General features: G+C 36.9%; 2 protein-coding genes across 10 annotated transcripts in view; one reads left to right on the plus strand and one right to left on the minus strand.

Annotated features, from left to right (window-relative positions):
* Positions 1-9,774, minus strand: part of LOC121367500 (CAP-Gly domain-containing linker protein 1-like) — a 106,528-nt gene extending 96,754 nt beyond the window's left edge. For all 9 annotated transcript variants that reach the window (XM_041491718.1, XM_041491712.1, XM_041491715.1 and 6 more), the window contains exon 1: positions 9,645-9,774. The gene's annotated coding sequence lies outside the window, so the exon portion shown is untranslated. The remainder of the gene's footprint in view (positions 1-9,644) is intronic.
* A 732-nt stretch (positions 9,775-10,506) lies between these two features.
* LOC121368468 (N-sulphoglucosamine sulphohydrolase-like) lies at positions 10,507-16,808 on the plus strand. The gene is made up of 7 exons (XM_041493201.1): positions 10,507-10,591; positions 11,822-11,954; positions 12,844-12,977; positions 13,508-13,655; positions 14,347-14,573; positions 15,268-15,443; positions 16,022-16,808. The coding sequence occupies exons 1-7, from the start codon at positions 10,507-10,509 to the stop codon at positions 16,640-16,642; spliced, it is 1,524 nt and encodes a 507-aa protein (XP_041349135.1). The 3' UTR covers positions 16,643-16,808.
* The last annotated feature ends 4,892 nt before the right edge of the window (positions 16,809-21,700 follow it).

The raw sequence follows: 21,700 nt of genomic DNA on the forward strand, positions 1-21,700 counted from the left end.
TACGATGAACAATAATGTCTGGGATGGTGACAAGGCAGTCGGATGAAGAGAGGAGATCATAGAAAAACAAATTAACACCAGAGACAAAACCGAAGCAGAAATTTAATTTGCATCAGAGATCAGTGTAGGACCTTGGGAAGGACAGAAACGTTTATTAAGACAACAGATGTTGACAAGTATATTGTTTATTAAGACAATAGATGTTTGTATATTGTAATGGTAATGTGCACTCAATACATTTTTCAGAATGGGAATGAAAGCTTGCCCACTATCATTCCCCCAAATTAAATGGTTTTGGAACTTTATAATATGCACGTTCGGACAGCAATGTTTAAATATATAACATTATGCTATGTATATAAAAAGGAAAAATTTCTTTAATAAATTTTTAAACAACAGGGAATATTTTCTTTCAAAATTTTAATTAGCGATATCTCTAGTCAACTGAAACTTGATTAGCAACTACAGTAGTACTGTTTATATTTTTTTATATTGTGTATTGATCTCTGAAACATATGTAGTGAATTGCGATGTGATACTAAAGTAAATGTTCCCTGCACAACATATACTCTTCAAAAAAAGAAACGCAAAAGGGTACAAATGGGTTATAACTCCGATTTTATGTTTCCTACCGGTTCATGCTTTGTGAATATAAGGTCATTGCATGTCCCAAACACATTCCCACGGTTACATTCGATAAAACGCAGCTACTGTACAATAAAGTTCCAAAATGTGAATATTCGCAAAAACGCAGCCACGTGCAAACCATGTCACCACTGCACGTGCGTTGTCTGCACGTGCAGCATGAACACCGACAGTATAAAAGTGCAGGGTGTTCGCTTGCCTGGCCTCTGTATCTGGCCGACAGTTGACAATCCAGGACATGCCACGTCTCAGTGAACCGCAGAGAAACAATGCCATCGGCCGACTAGACGCAGGCGAATCCAGAACGGCCGTTGCCAGGGCATTCCATGTGTCCCCAAGCACCATCTCCAGACTGTGGGACCGTTACCAGCAACATGGATCAACACGTGACCTCCCTAGATCCGGTCGACCACGGGTCACTACCCCCGGGCAGGACCGCTACATACGGGTACGCCACCTTCGGGAACGATTGACTACTGCCACCTCCACAGCCGCAGCAATACCAGGTTTGCGCAGGATATCCGACCAGACCGTACGGAACCGCCTACGTGAGGTTGGAATTCGTGCCAGACGTCCAGTTCGAGGTGTCATCTTAACACCACAACACCGTCGACTCCGACTGCAGTGGTGCCAGATTCATCGACAATGGCCTCAACTACGATGGAGACAGGTGTGGTTCAGTGACGAGTCCCGATTTCTGCTCCGACGTCATGATGGAAGATGTCGCGTGTATAGGCGTCGTGGTGAACGTAAAGCAGCAAACTGCGTGCAGGAAGTGGACAGATTCGGCGGGGGTAGTGTCATGGTGTGGGCAGCCATCTCACACACTGGCAGAACTGACCTGGTCCACGTGCAGGGCAACCTGAATGCACAGGGCTACATTGACCAGATCCTCCGGCCACACATCGTTCCAGTTATGGCCAACGCCAACGCAGTGTTCCAACATGACAACGCCAGGCCTCACACAGCACGTCTCACAACGGCTTTCCTACAGAACAACAACATTAATGTCCTTCCTTGGCCATCGATATCACCGGATTTGATCCCAATTGAGCATCTATGGGACGAGTTGGACCGACGCCTCCGACAGCGACAACCACAGCCCCAGACCCTGCCCGAGCTGGCAGCAGCCTTGCAGGCCGAGTGGGCCACCATCCCCCGGGACGTCATCCGTACTCTGGTTGCTTCAATGGTCAGGCGGTGCCAGGCAGTTGTCAACACACGCGGAGGCCACACCCGGTATTGACTCCAGATGACCTTGACCTTGGTGGTGTGTCCTATCACTTACTCACAATGGACTAGAGTGAATTGTGAACAATCCTGCAACATTTGGTAATTATCAGACTCACCATTCAATAATTAAATCAATTCTCCAAATGTTACGACAATGTGGTTTTGCGTTTCTTCTTTTGAAGAGTATATATACATTTATTACCCATATGGGCTCAAATATACGGGGTAATATTTTTTCAATCTCTGCACAGTGTGCAGACTGCTTCTATAGCCACTGACTGGCTGGCTTAAAAATCACGATGTTTGGTTGGTTGCTTGTCATGGCCGGAACTTCACTTTCATTCATATAATGTTTCCATTCATGAGTCAGATTACACATACGTTATACGATATACAAAGATTTACAAAAACAAATGGACTCACTTGTTTCGTAAACATGAAATGGTATATTTTCATAAGTAGCGGCTTTAGTAATATATAAAAATAATTATTTTCAAATGCAAATACAGTCGTATTATTTTGTACTGTAAACATTTGGCTGTAAAAAGAACGCCGTTATGCTATGACGTCACTTACATTACGTCATGTAATGTGCGTAAGATTATATGACGTAATGGCTGATGGCTTTGTTGTAGACTGCAGAGGAATTTTTACATTAAAAATCAGTTAAAATTGACAATGGGTAATAAAGAGAATAACCAACTCGTTACGAGGAGTTACGAATTATCTGTCCCTCGTGAATGAATCGGGACAGATAATTCGTAATTCCTCGTAGCTCGTTAGTTATTCTCTAAATACTTTTAACAACAATATAAGGCTTATTTATACAGGACATACCCATTAATGGTATGGGCCGTTTTTTTAAACAGTTGAAGGGGCAGGAACTACATGTAGCTCAGTTTGTAGAGCGCTTGCCTGGGGTTCTTGCATTGTAAGATCGAATCACCTCAGTGGACCATTCTCCGATTGGGGGTTTTCCCCCCCCCCGTCCTTGCCAGTGCCTCATGACTGGTATATGCTGTCCTTTCTTTATAGGAACGTCAATATAAAAGATCCCAAGCTGTTAATTGAAAAATGTAGTGGGATTCCTCTGAAGACTACATATATCAGAATTACCAAATGGTTTCGATAAAGAAAACAAACTCTTTTTTTTTCTTTTTAACTGAAGTTAACCATAACTGAATACTGTTTACACTGGCCCTGATTCAGCAAGATACCCAGCTACCTGTACATACCGGTATGAATACATACATGTAGCAGAGAAAAGAAGTGGAACAAGTTTGTCAAAGTGTCAGCGATTCCATCTGTGTCACTTGACATACATGACCCACATGTTCAAGTATTTGTATAACTCAGTGCCACTTACACACACCAGTAACCCCAAACTGCTAGCTCATTCATCACACTTGCCGTTCTATACCAACAAATACAAAAGTCTAAACACTAAAGAACACCCTAAAATGTTATGTATGTATTCAGAGTACAATTATAAATGTAGCTCACCAAATAAATAGCTGTATACATGTACAAAGTACAAGTTAGCTGAAATTTGTTTAATTAATAGAGGACAAAAAATATATATATCGATAAAAAAAATCAAAATTGAGGTATTCTGCAAGTTTTTAATGAACAATCAAGAACAGGAACAGTTTTCTGGCATAACTGAAATCTGAAATTGTGAAAAACAATCTGACATCCTCTAGAGGTTTTTCATAACTGTTACATACATCGTACATGAAATATCTAAAATGTAACTTTTTACTGTTAAGATTAATGTACTATTATATTACAAACTATGAAATTTGTATCGTTTTAAAAAGTTAATGACAAAACAAGACCACATTGATGAATTATAATCATCTGCTATTGGATGTAAAATATTTGGTCATTTTTTACTCTCAGTCTTAGTGGAAACCTGTGGATTTTCCATCAGCAGCAAGGGATCTTTTATATATGCACTTTCCCACATACTGAACAGCACATACCACAGCCTTTCATATACCAGTCGTGGGACACTAATTCAGACAAAATAATTATAAAATATAATTTGAATTAATTCTAGAATTAAAGTTGCTTCACAAACCATACTGGTCAGTATCTCAATACCATTCTTGACCTGTCCAGACAGATCAAGACTCAAACACATATCTAGTACCTGAACTAAATACATGTATACATGTACATTTCTTAAACATAGTTTTAACCCTGCAGAGCAAAATCCCAGTAGTTACTGCAATACACATACAACTCCATCACCTCAATACACTGTCTGGAGTGAGGCTACGGAGTGGAGGAATTGGCTGCTGGTCAAGACAAGATAATTTGACATGTGTGAATTCTATTCATCGGAGTGGCTCAATCGCAGTGTGGTGAGGAGATGTCCGACAGACACGTCACACCTGTTTGTCTGCTTGCTAGATAAATTAAAGCAGTGACACAAGAAAATGTCAAACAATCCACACAGATTCTGTACAGGAGAGCCACAGGCTACCTTTCATATAAAACAACTTAATTCGGACTCTATGGAATCTGCAGCCATGCACCAATTACTTGTTACAAGAAAACAGAATCTTTATAAAACCATACTTTTTAATCATACATTCACACAACTAGAACTTGCTTCTTTTTTTAGTTACAAAGTTGTATGACAAACATCAGCATAGTTCTAGCAGGGGTTTTTTAAAACTGATTTGAGAGCAGCTAAATCCCCTTTTTAAAAATGTGTTTCATTTCAAAATGCATCTAACCAAATTAGATTTTCCTTTGTCAAATAAAACACAATAAGGCTGAAATAGGTTGTTTTTTTCTTCTCAAGAGTCAAATTAGCTCTTAGCCTAGGTGAACTCATTACATTCTTAATACATTGCTCAAACAATTTGCTTTTATCTGCTGACCTGAGCATGTCAAATGTTGTCAATAATATTAAGTCTTAGATAAGTACTATTATTCCGAGAGTATGTACCTCTACCTATGTGCTAGATGCCGTACCTGTACCAGTGTGACAAGGTTGATTAGAGGAAACAACTGGGAACAGATGTCTAACCATGAAACTTGATCATCAGCTCTCTTCGCCATCTGGTGATCGCAGAGTTAAAAGAAATCACCAAACAGTTTCATCCCAGATCATGGAAACACATAATACTGTCATATAGTATTAATAAAGTAGCAGAAATTATAGGATTTCCACGTCCCATTCACTTCATTAAATATAAATTATTTAAAAGTATAATTTGAACATCCAATCAAACATCAGAAAGTCCAGATTTACAACTCATTGGAACATATATATATATCTGATTATAATATACAGGGCTTCACCTTAGCAGTAACCCTGGGTGCTTTAGCTACCAATTTTTCACTCGGGCTACCAGATGTCTAAACCTGGTAGTCCGCCAGGCTACTAGATTTTTTTTGCACCTCCTGTTACTCTGCAATCAACAAGATCTTAAACACTTAAAACAACGTTTAAATAAAAATAAATTATTTTACTTTTTTCTCTCCTTTTTTAAGTTTATTAAAATTATGGGCTATCAGTTTTACTGAGGGCTACCAGATTTCATAGCCTGGGCTACCACCGAAAAAAGTTAAGATCAAGGCCTGATATATATCAAATATGAACAACTTACATGTAGTTATATACCTTCACTGGTAATATTAACATAAATTAAATATTTGCTGTGTACATCAATGGTAGTGGTAACAAATATACATGTACATGTACATGTATGTATATTATACATCCATTGTATACATGACATGTACAGTGAAATCCTTAAAAACCAAACACCCAGTAAGCTGGAAATTGCAGGACCTGGATGAAAACTATTTTTATACCTGCTTTTTTGTATGACTTCCTTAATAATAATAATGTGTTTCTGCCAGTTTACCCCTGTTGAAAATATCAATCACTGAATGTTCTTTTTACAAACTTTACACATGGCACTGTCTTTATTTCCAACCCATTCCAGCCATTCTTTAATTTAAAACAACCTATCATTAAACATACACTTTTGCAGTTTTACAGTCTTCTATTTTTAAAAAGAGTTCACCTATATTTGGCATATTGATTTGGCATTATCAACTAGATACCGCATTAAGCATGCAGAACCCGAAACTGCTAGTCTATTTCAAATCTGGAAATATGTGGTCGGTCACAGACAGTGTCCGGTACAAATTTGTCATTTGTTAAGCTTTAATAGCCACAAACATTAGCAGTATTCACTTAATGTGGGCCATGCACTACTGTTGAAGCAGTTTGATGCAATACATTTTAAAATGAATATTTAAAAAAAAAAATATTTACCATATTATGCAGCATGTTTATTTTGCCTGAAACTGGTGTTTTCCATTTATATTTATGAATAATTTAGTGCCCTTGTGTTTATTTAATGTAAGTTGTACCTCTGAAACTGCACGGTCCCATTGGTAGCGGTCATTATTTACAATTTACAATATAAACAGGTAGTGTGTTGTGTGCATGCTCCGGGTTAGCTGTCAGTCTATATAAATTTATTAACAGTATCTTAGCCCGACTTGTGGTTCTTATAAATGTCAATTAAGCAATAAAAATTAAATGGAAACATATAATATTTGTTACAAAATTTAACCTAATGTACACATTGTTCAATACGTTTATTAGGTACTTTGTTATTATAAAGTTATTTTCGATTCGAACGCGACTGGAATTTGTTGACATTTTGTTGACCTCATCACAGTCATGAAAAAAAAATTTGTGTGGTAATTTTTAAACTTATATTTAACCGAATGAATTTTTCAACTTGGTCTTCATGGAAACATATCAACTGTATTTCATTTCCAAATGAAATTGAAGCATGTCAGAAAAGTCCAACGAAACATCAACTTGTTTTCAATATATTCAATAGTGAATAGAATACAACACAAACTTTTACCTCAATTCAAACTCATGTAAGCTGAATACCCATCCACATAAGACTTTTTTTTTCTTCTGGTTTTTGCATATATGGCTCAATTTGGCCCATAGGTGTAATGTTTATAGTCCATCATATACTTCTACAATTTCAGAACGACCGCGTTAAAAGTAGTAGTAACAGGAATTCAATTCTAACTTTCATTTTGTTGTGGTAACCTATAGGTTACCAGGCTATATTTTGTGGTAACCTGTAAATGGGTTACCAGACACAATGCTTATTTCGATGCCTGCAAAACTGTTTTTAATAGGCCTAGTGCATCGACCTAAAATGCAACCCCGCCTTTAAAGGGACACACCCTAGTTACGTTTATTTGTTAACCATTACGGCGTTGTTTTTTGCTATTAAACCCCATTTTTCACAAATAAAATTGCACTTTACTTACATTTTATTATTTAGAATACACATTTCCATTCACCTGAAGTGCTTTTTGGTAATCCTGATGTTTGTAAAACCACAAAATGCATTTTTTCACAAGACGTGTTGTCGAGAAAAAAACGTTAAGCAAGCGAGGTCCAATCTATTTTTAGAGGGGATATTTCCATTTCAATGTCACAGACCGTTATCATTTTGGTTCGGTTTGTTTTCTCGTGCACAGTTCGTGCAATCAACATCCGATTTGTTGTTGTTCATTTGTGAGATTTTTCTTCACAGTTCGTGAACATTTTCAGTAACAATAAAGTTCAGACAAGTAAGTGTCTCAATACAAAACGTTACAAACCCTTAAAACCAATAATTTTGCTAAGTCTTACGATATCTGGAGAGGGGATACAACCAGGACATAACAGTTGAACATGTCCAGGAGAGGTGAAACGAACGCACCCCAAGTCTGTGAAATTTGTCGTGACGTAGGCATTGTTGTGCTTCGAGCAACATCTACCAGTGATATCAGAATACTATCTTTCAAAATTATTTCAAGCAACTGGGACAGAAAAATATCCGCCCGGTCCCCCCTTCCCCTAACCCTAACCTTAACTCCAACCCTAACCCCAACCCTAGCCCTAACCCCAACCCTCAAACCTCAACCCTAACTAAAAATAAAATAATAATGGAGGGGACCGGGCGGATATTATACCCTAAGTGTGTTACAGGTTTGTAGATTAACCAAATTATAATTTATTTTCGCTGGATGGAACTACTATTATTTCACTACTTAAAAGCAGTACAATTCGTAATTCTGACATTGTTGGGAAATATGCATATTTTACCGGCAAAGATCGGCAATTTCCGTGATGACGTCAGAGACGCTGTCCAACCGTGAACCGCTATTCAGTAGCCTATTGTTTGCCATTACAAAAGCGTGCTTTCTTCGAACAACACTGAGTTAAATTACGGAATTATCCTTTATAATATGGTTTATTGTGTGGCATGGGGATGTCAAAACCAATCAAAAAAGGGATCAGGAATCAGCTTTTTTAGGTTTCCGCCGGAAGGTGATTCTAGAAGGAACATTTGGATCCATCGGTGTCAGAGAGGTGAGAAGGGATGGACACCAAAATGTACAAGTCGGTTGTGTTCGGCACATTTCGAAAAGGATGCTTTTGCTCGGGACCCGGTTGAAATGGCTAAGATGGGATACAGCAATGCAAGAATCTCGTTAAAAGGCACTGCTGTCCCGACTGTATTTACCAACGGAGTTTGTTGAAAATTCGGTAGAGATGCCGATTCGCCGCCCTAGGTCCGCTTTTCAGAAAAGACGCAATGCCGAGGTAAAACATTCATTAGGCCCTAGCCAAATGACTTCCACCAAATAGTTTTACAACCAGCAAACGTATTTATAATATATATATATATATATATATATATATATATATGGGTACTTGTTTTTTGGCTAAAAACCCTCCCCTAAAATAAAACAAATAAAATCCCCATGTCCAAATAGCACGATCCTGTACCGTAAAACATATCGCCATACATTGTATTTTCGCAAAATGCATTCTAAGCGAAAATTTCTGACATCCCATTACAAGATTGTGGAAAAACGGTACATTTCTTTTTTTTATAGAAATACGATAATTTACTGCAACAAAATATACATGACCTTGTAGAAATAAGTAGTTAAAAAAAAATTAATAATAATTTCTACCAGTTTATGTTTCCAACACGGTTTTCCATACCGTCGTTGGTTTCGTGCTCGCTATCACTTTCATCTTCGCTCTCAACAGCTCGTTCGTGGGCCAAAGGCTCGAACTGGTACGGCTGTATGTCCAGGTAAAAGTTTTCTTCCCACCGTTTTGCCATTCAGAAATAATCGCGGAAATTAAAGTGAAACTAACACACGCGTACGAACTGGCTTCTCACTTCCTCTGGCTGGCAGTAGCGTCTCTGACGTCAGCAGACCACGTGACAGACCAGCTCATTAAAAGTCGGGAAGGATTTGGTACTGCCTTATTATTTTGTTGTTTTAAGCTATTTACACTAAATTAAGAGTTAAAAAAAAAAAAAAAATGTTTTTAGACTTATAGTATGGCAATGCAGAACAAAATGACAACGTTTTGTGGTCTGTTCACAAATCCTTTAAATACTACTTAAAATCTATACTACTAAACTGGCCTTCAACACAATGAAACCAATGGTGTGAAGGTGGATTTGACAAAGTTATTTCACAAGATTATAATTACCAAATGATCAGTTTATTGCTGACACTCAGTCATTGACACTGACAGTAACTTACTCGTGAGTAACAGTCTGACAGATCAATGTTAAAAAAACCCTTCCAACCTCGACATCCAAACACGATCAACAGCTGTCAATCAAATCTGTTAAAATGAAATAACCATGGAAATATGGTATTGTAAACGTAAAGCATACACTCACCGAGATCAAGATGCAACTAAATCCATAACCAGCGTAAAAAGTTTGATAAACTCTTTTCCAAAATTACGATGCCAAGTTGTCTTGGATCAGTAAGATTCATGAGTCAGATCACTTTTGAACTGCGCATGCGGAATCCCTTTTCTTTTTTCCCTTCGTTGGTGTATTTTCCACCACTATTGTCAAAACACCGACTACTCAGACCAGTTTTAAAGCACCATTGATAGCACCAAAACACAATGGTTATTAATTTTTTTTTTTTAAAGAACATGAAGATATGATAAATTGTCTTTAAAATATTGTGGATATGATATAGACAAAATGTTTGCTTATTTTAATTCATAAAAAAAGTTTTAATGTAAATTAGATCCTAAATAAAATGCTAATGTGCATAATCATCAATGGCATTATTATTGTCATCATCATCATCATCATCATCATCATCATCCACCAATAATACAATACTACGCCTGTATGATAAAAATGCATATCACCCGACGCTGTCTGATACGAGCATGTTAAATAGGTCATATTTAACTGATAAACAAATTTAGGATTTCGGGTGGATATATATTTGCACAAGCGTATATAAAACTTTCAAATGTGAGAATATTGTCGACAAACAGAAGAAACTTTAGTGTATTTATTTGTTTGTCTGAGTATATATATATTAAAACAAAATTAAAGTGTAACATTCGAAATCAAGCCTTGCCTTATCTTAATCACAGTCATCGTCTCTTATCCGGACCCCCCCCCCCCCCCTCCCCTCCCACATACACTGTAAATACACCAAGGCCGGACCTGGGTAACGTTATCAAACTACAGATGTGGCAAACTGAACTGGTGGCAGTTTAACATTCTCATAATGAAAGTGGTATTTGTGATCTGTTCTTTACTTCTTAGTCATGTGAAGGGGATGCAGTACAAGAAGAATGTGCTGCTTATTTTCGGTAGGTACCATTGCGATGTGCCTAGACTTGCCAGTAGGATTTGCTTTCAGCTAAGTCGTGGGACACACATGGGAGTGTAGCATACCTAGCGTTGACATGCCTGAACCTTAATTGCATATGGGTATGTTAAAAGAATATGCAGATCCAGACTTATGTTTATGCCAATCCAGGGACTCATTTTAAAGTGCTTAAGCGCATTTTTCTTCTATTTGTTCTCATCCCCCCCCCCCCCCCACACACACACACACACACACACACCCGTGCCTGTTATGACAGTGTTTTGCCACTTTATTCAGAACCGTAACTGGTGGTGTCTGGAGGGCTGTCACACCTGCGATTGGAAACTTTATCCATAACCGTAACTGATGGCGTTTTGAGGGCTGTCAAACCTTTGACTGGAATCATAGATGCCATTTTAAAGTAAAACACATAATATCTTAACGTACCTAAACATATAGGCCTATGGGGGGAGGGGGCTTTTGAAAAAAAAAAAATCAGGCACAGTAATTTAGGCTCTTCTAAAGCTAGACAAAAAGTGACATTTTAAACTAAAAGGACATTTATTTATTTTTGTATGAAAACTGCCCTTCTGTCACCCCATAGAACGGCCCTGCGACTAGTATGTATACATGTTGTTCGTTTACATCTATTACACGCCAAAAACTACATCATTACCGAAAGTAGAGCATTGTAAGGTAGAAAGAAAAGAAAATATGAACACTTGTATTGTTAGTGTGTAATACAAAATATACTTTAGTCGTAGATGTACGTTTACGTGCAAAATTAAGTGTACGATGCTTTGTAAACTTGGTGTCTGGACAAGTGGGATTCGGAAGGGGAGATATGTATAAAATGAATAATTCTGAAATTATATTACAAATACAGACAATTGCATAAGCGTACAAGATGGGTGGGTCGGGGAAGCGGTGTGTGTGTCAACAAATCTACGAATTTAGGCAAAACTGATGGGAAACATTTTAGCAAATTTGAGCTGTCTTGAAATCTTTTCACCATTTCTATAATTGTACGCGCATTATTAGTTGTAATCCATGTCAAAATGTGTAGTGATTCGTTTTCAACCCTATATAGCTGTTTGTTAGTTACGTTATTCAGATTAGGGCATTTTCGTTTAATTCTTGCAAAAAAAATCATCCTACCCGCTACGAAATGTTTTGGGAGTGTATACGCCTATGGGCAATCGTTTAAGACTGGATTATGTTAACGTTGAAGGCGATGACGCCGGGATCCAGATGGGCGCCTACAACAACTCGGCCTGCAAGACTCCCAACTTCGACAAGCTGGCGGCGCGGAGTGTCTTGTTCAAACACGGCTACACCTCCGTCAGTAGCTGCTCACCCAGCAGGTAGGTCGAAATCTCATCGCAATGTCCTCCCTGTCTTGGAGGTCTCCAAAGGTAAAGTTAGTTTTGCTTAAAGACATCATTAGAAAGAATTGATGTCAAACATTTGGTAATTCTGACGAAACCCGCTACATTGTTTTTCATTAGTAGAAAGGGATCTTATATATTCACTTTCCCAAAGACAGGACAACACATACCGTGGCCTTTGATATACCAGTAGTAGTGACGGGAGAAAAACAATCAAAGAGTGGGTGTAGTGAGGTGATTCGACATTACATCACAGTCAGAGAAAGAGGTGTGTGTGATGGCACTCACTCATGAATCACCATCAAAACAGCGATACAGTGATATCAGAAAGTTGATTCCCGAAAGTTGAGCATTCCTGTCCCACTGGTAGCACCTGTGTCATGAGCCAACAGCCTTCGACGTCGTCAGTGAATCCATCTTAATGCTCAAAGAGTTTCGCAAAAAGATGAAAAAGTTCAAAACATGGAACAGCATCAACCATCATAAACCACGGTTAATAGTGTTCGACTAAAACCACGTCGGTTAAAAGAAAGGATATTTTGTAATATTATGTATTTTCCCAATTAGGAAATCTACATGGCAGAATGTGAAGAATGGTTTGACGAGGACTGGCATTTCCAAGACTGGTATGACAAATGTCCACATATTCAAGACAAAGCTCAGTGGAAATCTGAATAACAAAAGTAACATTTTCATAATAGCATCTACGCACGAGAATGTGTAAAGAGGGTGTTGACAAGATTGTGACTTAAAATAGCATGACACTGTAGATCTTTACCACTTTTCATTACGATATTAAAACTGGCGACTAGAAATATTGTTCTTGTTGTCTGTTAATCCGTATCCATTGATCTAATATTTGCAGGTCAGTGTTGCTGACCGGTCTTCCTCAGCACCAGAATGGCATGTACGGGCTAGCGCATGGCGTCCACCATTTCTCATCCTTTGATAAAGTGCGGAGCCTTCCCCTCATCCTGAAGCAGGCTGGGATCCGAACAGGTAGGTGTCAATGACAACGTCTTTTAGTCTGAAGAGAACACAACAGAAAATAGACACAGAATGCGATTTTATTTTTATTTAAAAAAAACAACAAAAAAACCAAACAAAAATCTAAACACACAACAGAAGACGACACATGCACATGCATATGTACTTTAATTCAACATTTTGTCACCAATGCTTTAAAATAGCTAGATAATGTATATTTAACCACATGTATAAATTTATTGAATTTTAAGTTCCAAAATAAATAGTAAATAATCATGCAATTTTAAATTCCCAGTAGCTTGCATTAATAATGCAGCATCCCATTGCGACATAGTTATTTTACCATAGCCTACATGGAATCTGTCATAATACTATGGCCGTATGAAGATTGAAATCAGTGGAATATATGATCATTTAAATTCAACAGGTTGCAGTCAATATATGGGTCATATATCCAACTACAAACCTTGGTTGTAAAACAGAAAAAAAACGAGAAAATTTTGCACACAAAAATATACTTAAACTTGGTTTGTTTACTACAGGCATCATTGGTAAGAAGCACGTATCACCTGACACAGTGTACAAGTTTGACTACGAGCAGACTGAAGAAAACAACGACCTCAACCAAGTGGGCAGAAATATTACGTTCATGAAGTCCTACGTTAGGGAATTTCTTCAGAACGTCACAAGGTATAATTTCTATTCATTATTCTAAACCATATTTCGGGTTTGTGTTAACGACAGTGACAATATCAAGAAGATTTAATTTTAAAGAGTCAAAGAAGCATTAACGTCCACAATCTCCAGTAATAAAGACACATAGGTATCCAGTAAATAACAAGCCTAACGCATGCGTCATATTGGCATTATTTTCATATTGTACTAGATTACGTCATTTTGATAATCAAAATTGTTTCTCTGAACAACATACACATGTATACCCAAGTGCAACAAAGAGTATTCTTCCGTTGGGCTAATCCGAGTGATAATTTGACAAGGTAATAAAAACAGTATTTACGGTTAATGCAGCATTAAATAATATAAATATTTGCTGAAATACATCAAAATATCCAATATTATATGAAACGAATGCTTTATCTATGGAAAAAAAAGAAGAGTATTATCTCCCTCTTGGTTGGTCTCTCCTTCCCTCCCTCTAGGTTTGATTTAGAAAAGTAGTGAGTGGCAGTCCTCTGTGAATATGCAATAGGTGATGAAATCGTTACGGATTTTCTCGGGAGTGGCTGTTCTATAAACAATGCACTGGATAGATTCACGGAATCATCCACTATTTTGCCAAATTCCCATTCGACTCTGCAGTGTGAGGCCCTGATCATGTCTTAACGGTTTTGTCGTTCAGATTTCTGTCATTGTTTTTCAGTCCATTTTTCCTGTACATTGCATTTCACGATCCACACCGATGCGGAGACGTGGAGAAGCTGGGTCAATTCTGTGAGAGGTTTGGCAATGGGGTTGGCCACATCCCCGACTGGACCCCCGTGACGTACCGACAGGAGGACGTCGTGGTGCCGTACTACCTGCCGGACACGTTGACCACCAGGAGAGACCTCGCAAACATGTACACCACGTACAGCAGGATGGACCAAGGTGAAGACGGGGATATCACCATATGTAATATCCAGGGCCAAGTTGTTCAAAGCATGGTCAAACTTAGTTACTAGCATTGGGTTACCTTGATAATTTTCCTTTAAAAATGTTTGTAGAAATACCAAAGAAAAGGTTTCTATTTAATTATGAGTGGATACCTTATAGTCAAATCTTGTTTCAACATATCGTTTCAACTGTTATTTGTTGTCATTTAATATACGATTTTGATAATTTCTCTTCACCACTGGTTAAGCTATCTAACTTTTGAACAACTGGCCCCAGGATCGTAGGAACCAGGGGAAGGGGTTGCAGGATATACAATACGATTCAATGGATATGAATATATGAATTTGGGATTATAGGCCCGATTTAAAGGGGGTGGGAAACTAACCTAAGATAACAAAATTGCTTTAAAACAGAGCTATGCTAGTCTTTCCAAGATTTATGATAGAATCCCCTCAGACAAATCATGAAGGGGATTATGTCCAGAGGGGATTCTGTCCAGTTACCCAAATATTTTATTGTTTTAACATAATGCATTAATGGCTGCTGCATGCTATCAGATAGCTCTATCATGTTTTGTTTGTATTTGCTTAACACTCAAAGATTATTAAGACTTTGATATCTGTATTGTTATTTGTGCAAGACTAAAGGACATTTTGCTGGTATATTTTCTAATACTTGTTAATTCTAGGTATTGGTTTGTTCCTGAACGAGTTAAAGGCAGCAGGACACGATGAAGACACAATGATCTTGTATACATCAGACAATGGTATTCCCTTCCCTGGTGCAAAAACAAATCTCTACGATCCTGGTATGGGAGAACCCATGATGATCTCCTCTCCACTCCACAAAGAACATTGGGGAAAGGCAAGTCATCAGTCTATGTAACATTGGTTCTGCAATAATCTAAATGTACCACACACACAAAAAAAGGTTTCCAGCAAAACAAATGTAATACAAGAATAATGGTCAATCACTTCATGACCAATAATAATTAGTTGGAAAAATATATATTTTAATCATATTATAACGGACACTTCAAGATATAACTTGAAAATGGAATAGTAAACGTTTTTCAATTATATTTTAGTCAATGTCTTCTCCATCAGTTATCAAAAACTGGAACATAAACTTATTACTATTGAAATAACCTACCTTTTATTGTGAAGCTACTAGTTGGTTTTGATCCATATGTTTAAACAAACTGTCAGTTGCAGATAAAGAATGTGTCTAATAAACATCTTTATTTAAACCATTTCAGATGGACTTGGCAGCACAACGGACATTACAGTTCAGTTACAGATTACGATTGTGTCCAACAACATTGATCTTTATTTTAATCTCTTTCAGACAAGATGAACCTGGCAACAAAACGGACTTTGTTCTGTTATTTGCAGATTAAGAATGAGTCTAATTAAATTTATCTTTATTTTAATCTATTTCAGGTAACAGATGGACTTGGCAGCACAATGGACTTTGTTCCAACAATCCTCGATTGGTTCGACATCCAGTTCCAGCCCTATAAGATCATGAACAATAGTCCAAATGTAACTCTCACTGGCAAGTCTCTCCTGCCAATCCTGGCCAACCCTCACGCTCCAGGCTTTGATCAAGTCTTCTCCAGCCACAACCTGCATGAAGTCACCATGTATTACCCCATGAGAGTCCTCAGAACGGACCAGTTCAAGATCATCCACAACCTCAACCACAGGCGCCCATACCCCATTGCTACTGACATCTACCAATCACCATCATTTCTGGAAATCTTAAACAAGACAGAGAGTGGACAGCCCACCCAGTGGCTGAAATCGCTGAAGAAGTACTACTACAGAGACCAATGGGAGCTTTATGATCTCATTAGAGATCCGTTTGAGCTGAACAACTTGGCGTTTGATCCTCTGCATGGTCCTATTCTGAAGAGCATGCGGAACAAGTTGCTAGCTTGGCAGAGCGGTACAGATGATCCATGGCGGTGTGCTCCCAGTGGAAATCTCATGACGTCTGCCTCTGTACACTGTTTGCCACTACACAATGGTGAACAAATGTTTCCAAACAGCTTTCCTTAAAAGGACTAATGTTTGATATTGAAGACTTACAAGATAACACAAAAACCAGCAATATATTGCAAAAATAGTTACCAAAATTGTGCAAATCATTATAGCAATTACATAAATTATTGCTTATATTAATTAATAAAACAATATCTCTATGCAGAATGTAAATCAATTCTGAATATGAATAAACCACATAACTACCTCACATGTAATAAATGTTATTTGACTCTTTCTGTCATCAATTGTCATGTACATTTCTGGTATTCTTACAGAAATGTCTTTGGGAAAACAAAATTGTGCGTGGAGTTTGAAGCAATTGTATAGCAATGTCATGTAATTTTGTATTTGTTCATAATGAATTCACTACATAAATAAAAGTAAAAACACAAGAACACTAAATGTTCAACAGTTTTAATAATACTCAACATTTTAATAAATAAAATTTTGAAATTCAATGCATAAACTACAAGTATATGAACATAACAATATCTGCATGATTATTACAATTTCTGAATTAAAAACAAATGTTAAAACCATTGGCATTAAGGCTGGCAGATACTGGGTTCTCATCCCGGTACCGTCTCCATGCATAGATCCAAATGGTGTGCATTCCACCCACAACCCCCAGACACTATCCTGAACAGACAATATGTTTTACATGCCTATGATAATGGGCTTGATCTTTATTTGGTTATACACCCAAAACATAGTGAAAATGAAGATTCATGATTTTAATTACAGTAAGCTGTCACAGAAGTGTTCTTCCTATACAAAATACCTACCACCACCATCAAATTTTATATAACAAATTAAAAAAAAAAGAAAAGAAAACATATTCCAAACTTATGCCTGATTTCCATATAATTTATTGTATAAGAATTGTTTGTCATTTTGTTTGCAAATTTATTGATGTATAACTAACAAATTTGATAAAATTGTGTAGCATAGCAAAGCGATTTTATACTAAATTTGTGACTGTTATACATAGATAAATTTGCAAAAAATTATGAACAATTCTTATAATTACAAACTGCACAACTTATTTAGTTAAAACTATACATAATTCATAAATCAGTTTCTAACGTTCTTCCCATGATCTGCTTTAAGTAATGTCATCCCAATTGACATAATGACATCATTTTCTGAGGTGTTTAGTTTAAAATCCTTCACTACGCTTTGTGACAGTTATACATCACTAAATTCCTTAAAACAAGAGTACCGGTTAAGTACATGATACACCCATCAGGAGTTTGATGGAAAACCATATCTATATTAATGAATATGTTACGGATATGATTAAATTGTAATTATGTGAAATTGCAACGGGATGGATGAACAGTTTGTTTTGGACAAACCACCATCATCTTGCATGTGAGGTTTGATGGTCCTGTATGCATCTGTATGCAAGATATGATCTGGACAAGGATTTACTGTTATGTGCAGTAGACCATGAAAAGTAGGTCACAGTGACCTAGTAATAGTACGCGACACACCACCATCCCAAGTTATTCCTACAGGTTTGATGGTCCTGTGTGCATCTGTATGCAAGATATGGTCCGGACATGGAAAAGTTAACAGATGGACATACGGATGGACAGACAACGCCATACCATAATACATAGATGGGCGTATAAAAATGACAAACAGATTTTATATGATTACAAAGACAGAAGCTTGTGCAGAGGGTGGGTTATGGCAGTCAAAACCTCCCCTTGATAAAGCAAATTTTCTCTTTTTTTCAATACTTTTCCATGTAAGCATATCTTAACCATTCATAAATTTCACTAGCCACAGTTTAGCCCCTCACCCTCTTCTAAAATGTATGCACAAGCACCTGGACACACCATATTTAATTAAAATACAAATAAATCAGCTTTTAGCATCCTTTCCTGTTTTACACAATGACGTCCCAGCTAGTGTAATGATGTCATTTTCTGAGGTTTATCGAAGGATAACATTAAGTTTTCTTCGACGTCATCCAATCAGAATTGAGGAAATCGTATAAACACGGAAAGTTTGTAATTATACCATTACTCTCCTAGAACTAGTAACAAGTTTTAGTAAGATTCAAGTTCTTATTACTAAATTAAAAATACTGACAAAGAATATGAAAATTAAAATGTGCAGTACTGAAAACAACTAATCATTAAAACAAATTTAAAGGAAGGGACAATCAAGGCATTTGACCTGGTAGGCGTATTCAACGATATATAATGCACATTATTGCTTAATATCAACAAGTATAATTGTATAATTAATTAATAAAACGGTTAAATGTGACGGCTATTATATATAACGGGCACAGCCATTTTGTACCATCCCAGTGAATACGCCCTCTGGTGAGCTGGTGGTTACGTAATACCTAATGTGTCACGTCAGGAATTAGTCTTCGAACTGAAGAAACAAAACATACCTGATTTTTGCGGATGCATTGCAATATTCTGTAATAATAGTCATCCCAGTAAGCCAGCAACAATTATATATTATATTTAATACAAAATAAACCACCATTATGGTTTGTATATAAATTAACCCACATACTGAAATAATAATCGGAGTGTTTTTTTAGTTAATTGGTCTTTTCTTTCCGTGGCCTGTACCTGTGGTTCCTGATTAGTAGGTGTATATTTAGATGGTCCCCAGACACTGTGTCTAGACACGCTAAAAAAAGACATGCCTTTCATTAAGAACACAAGGTTTTGTGTGTTATCCGCACGGATACCCCTCTAATTGTAATCGATCAGCCGTCTTGCTTTATTACTGTAAGTAATTCTGTAAAACCCTTGATTAAGTAGACTTTCACATCTAAAATCACAAAAATGACCAATTACGTAGTCCCAAAGAAAAGAAAATTATCACGAGAGTGGTCCTTTTTACTCGAACGTAGCATACCAATAGGCTTAATAATATGCATTTTTTTCTTTGGATTTAAAAAAAAGAAAAAATACTATAACTCCATTTCGTTCTATTGATGCAAATTGAAATATATTTAGTTAAATAGTTTATTATACTATCAAGTCATTTATGTTATTTTACAAGTCAGGTTGATGAAAGCGAAGCGCCTTGTCGTAAATTAGACATTTGTTTACACTGTGCATAAAGCAGATGGACGGAGCTGACGTCACTTTGCCCCAAGCTATACCACCGGACGTCACAAAAACGAAACATAATGGCTGCCCCCAGTTAGCAGGAATAATCATGTTTTTTTTATCAACTCTAAAATTACGCATTTTTTATTTGTTAAAGTGTCAGTATGTGTTGGTGGCCCGGGTATGCAGCTTTCCAACACATAAATCTCTTGTTTGAGTTTACTCTACCTTTAAGAATTTAAATATTTGCTACAAATATGAAGAGACATTCTTAAAATAAAAAGCCAGTGATCCAAAACTAGTTGATTTTTGCAAAAATATAAAATAACAAAATAATGAAATAATTAATAACAAAAATGTACAGGCGAAGAATTATGATCCATTGTCTTTAACTATATATCAATAAAAAATTTAACTCATGATTTTAAAAATGTTTTGAACATGTCATATATAACGACAGACAATTAAATATATGAGACTTAAAAGCGAATAATTGGTACATTATTCAAGAGTTGGGGTAAACTGATTGGCTTATACAGATTTTGCTGTTTAAGGGGAGCTATCACTCTGCTCCCTAACATTCCCCTAAGACTAGTTCTTGGAGAGTAATTCTTAGCTCCCATTAGCATGTAAATTTATATGAACTTCCCTAGAAACTTGGGCATTTTGCATACTCCGTCAGTCTGCCCGAAAACCCCACCCAACTCCTCTAATGTTTATTTGCAATCACCATGACTGGTCATACAACTATGAGAAATGGAGTTAAATAACACTTACCATATATCGCTGTGTATTGGTAGACTGTTGATAAGCCGACCCCTTAGTTTGCCCCTCAATATCTGGTACAAAATGGTTGGTGTGATGTATAACTTTTACTTTGTTGAAACGGGCAAAAATATCAATATATCCAATTGAGATATGTCGGTCTCGTGCAACAGTCAATCACGGGAATTTGTGTTGGTGAACCGATCAAAATACAAAAACTATTTTAATAAAGATGTTAAGATAGCTAAAAAAAGAATAAAGGTTTATAAAAATCACCTAATGTTGGAAAATGTTGTTCTGTTCTTTTATTTCTCGAATGAATTACAGTGGTGTAAACATTATAATATTTAACACCCACGATGGATAATTGCAATGATGAACAATATCTCTTCCATTCTTTTTATAAGTAGTGAAATCTCTAATAAAACATAGTTTCTAATAATTTATTAGGAATTGTTGAATCAACAATGACGGTAAGTAAAAATCATTAGTTCTGACCAATTAAATCTGCAATTGGGGACAAAATATCAGCGTTCACGAAAAGACTTAATGACCATTCTAATCATGTGACACATTTGGCACCAAATACTGGTACTACTTGTTAGTGGCTTTCACCGGAAATTGTCGACACAATAAAAATAAAATAATCAAATGGACATTGGTATAGAGGCTGTTAAAAATACTGGTTAAATAATGCAATGGTAAGGTTTTCAAGCCTAGATTGACTGACGAGTTTTAGTCAGTATCGTCTTTCTGTACACGCCAATATTTTGTTTTATTTTCATACACATTTTTGGTGACTCCGTGTATTGGCCGATCCCTCTTCTCTTGGTGGTATTTAGAGGCTTAAAAACTTGGCTAATACACAGTGATATACGGATATATATTATATTTTGACCTAGTACAGGTTGCACATTGCAGGGAACATTTTGTTCAATATTGCATCGTGATTCACTATAGAAGTTTCAGAGAACACTACACAATTTTAAAACGTTAAAGAGTAGTGACCGGCCTCGGTGGTGAAGTGGTTAAAACATCAGACTACAGGCTGGTAGGTACAGGGTTTGCAGCCCAGTACCAGCTACAACCCAGAGCGAGTTCTTAAGGACTCAATGGGTGGGTGTAAGGCTACTGCACCCTCTTCTCTCTCACTAACCAACTAACAACTAACCCACTGTCCTGGACAGACAGCCCAGATAGTTGAGGTGTGTGGATA

Source organism: Gigantopelta aegis, chromosome 3 (assembly GCF_016097555.1).
Source record: "Gigantopelta aegis isolate Gae_Host chromosome 3, Gae_host_genome, whole genome shotgun sequence".
In the NCBI taxonomy this organism is placed as follows: Eukaryota; Metazoa; Mollusca; class Gastropoda; order Neomphalida; family Peltospiridae; genus Gigantopelta; species Gigantopelta aegis.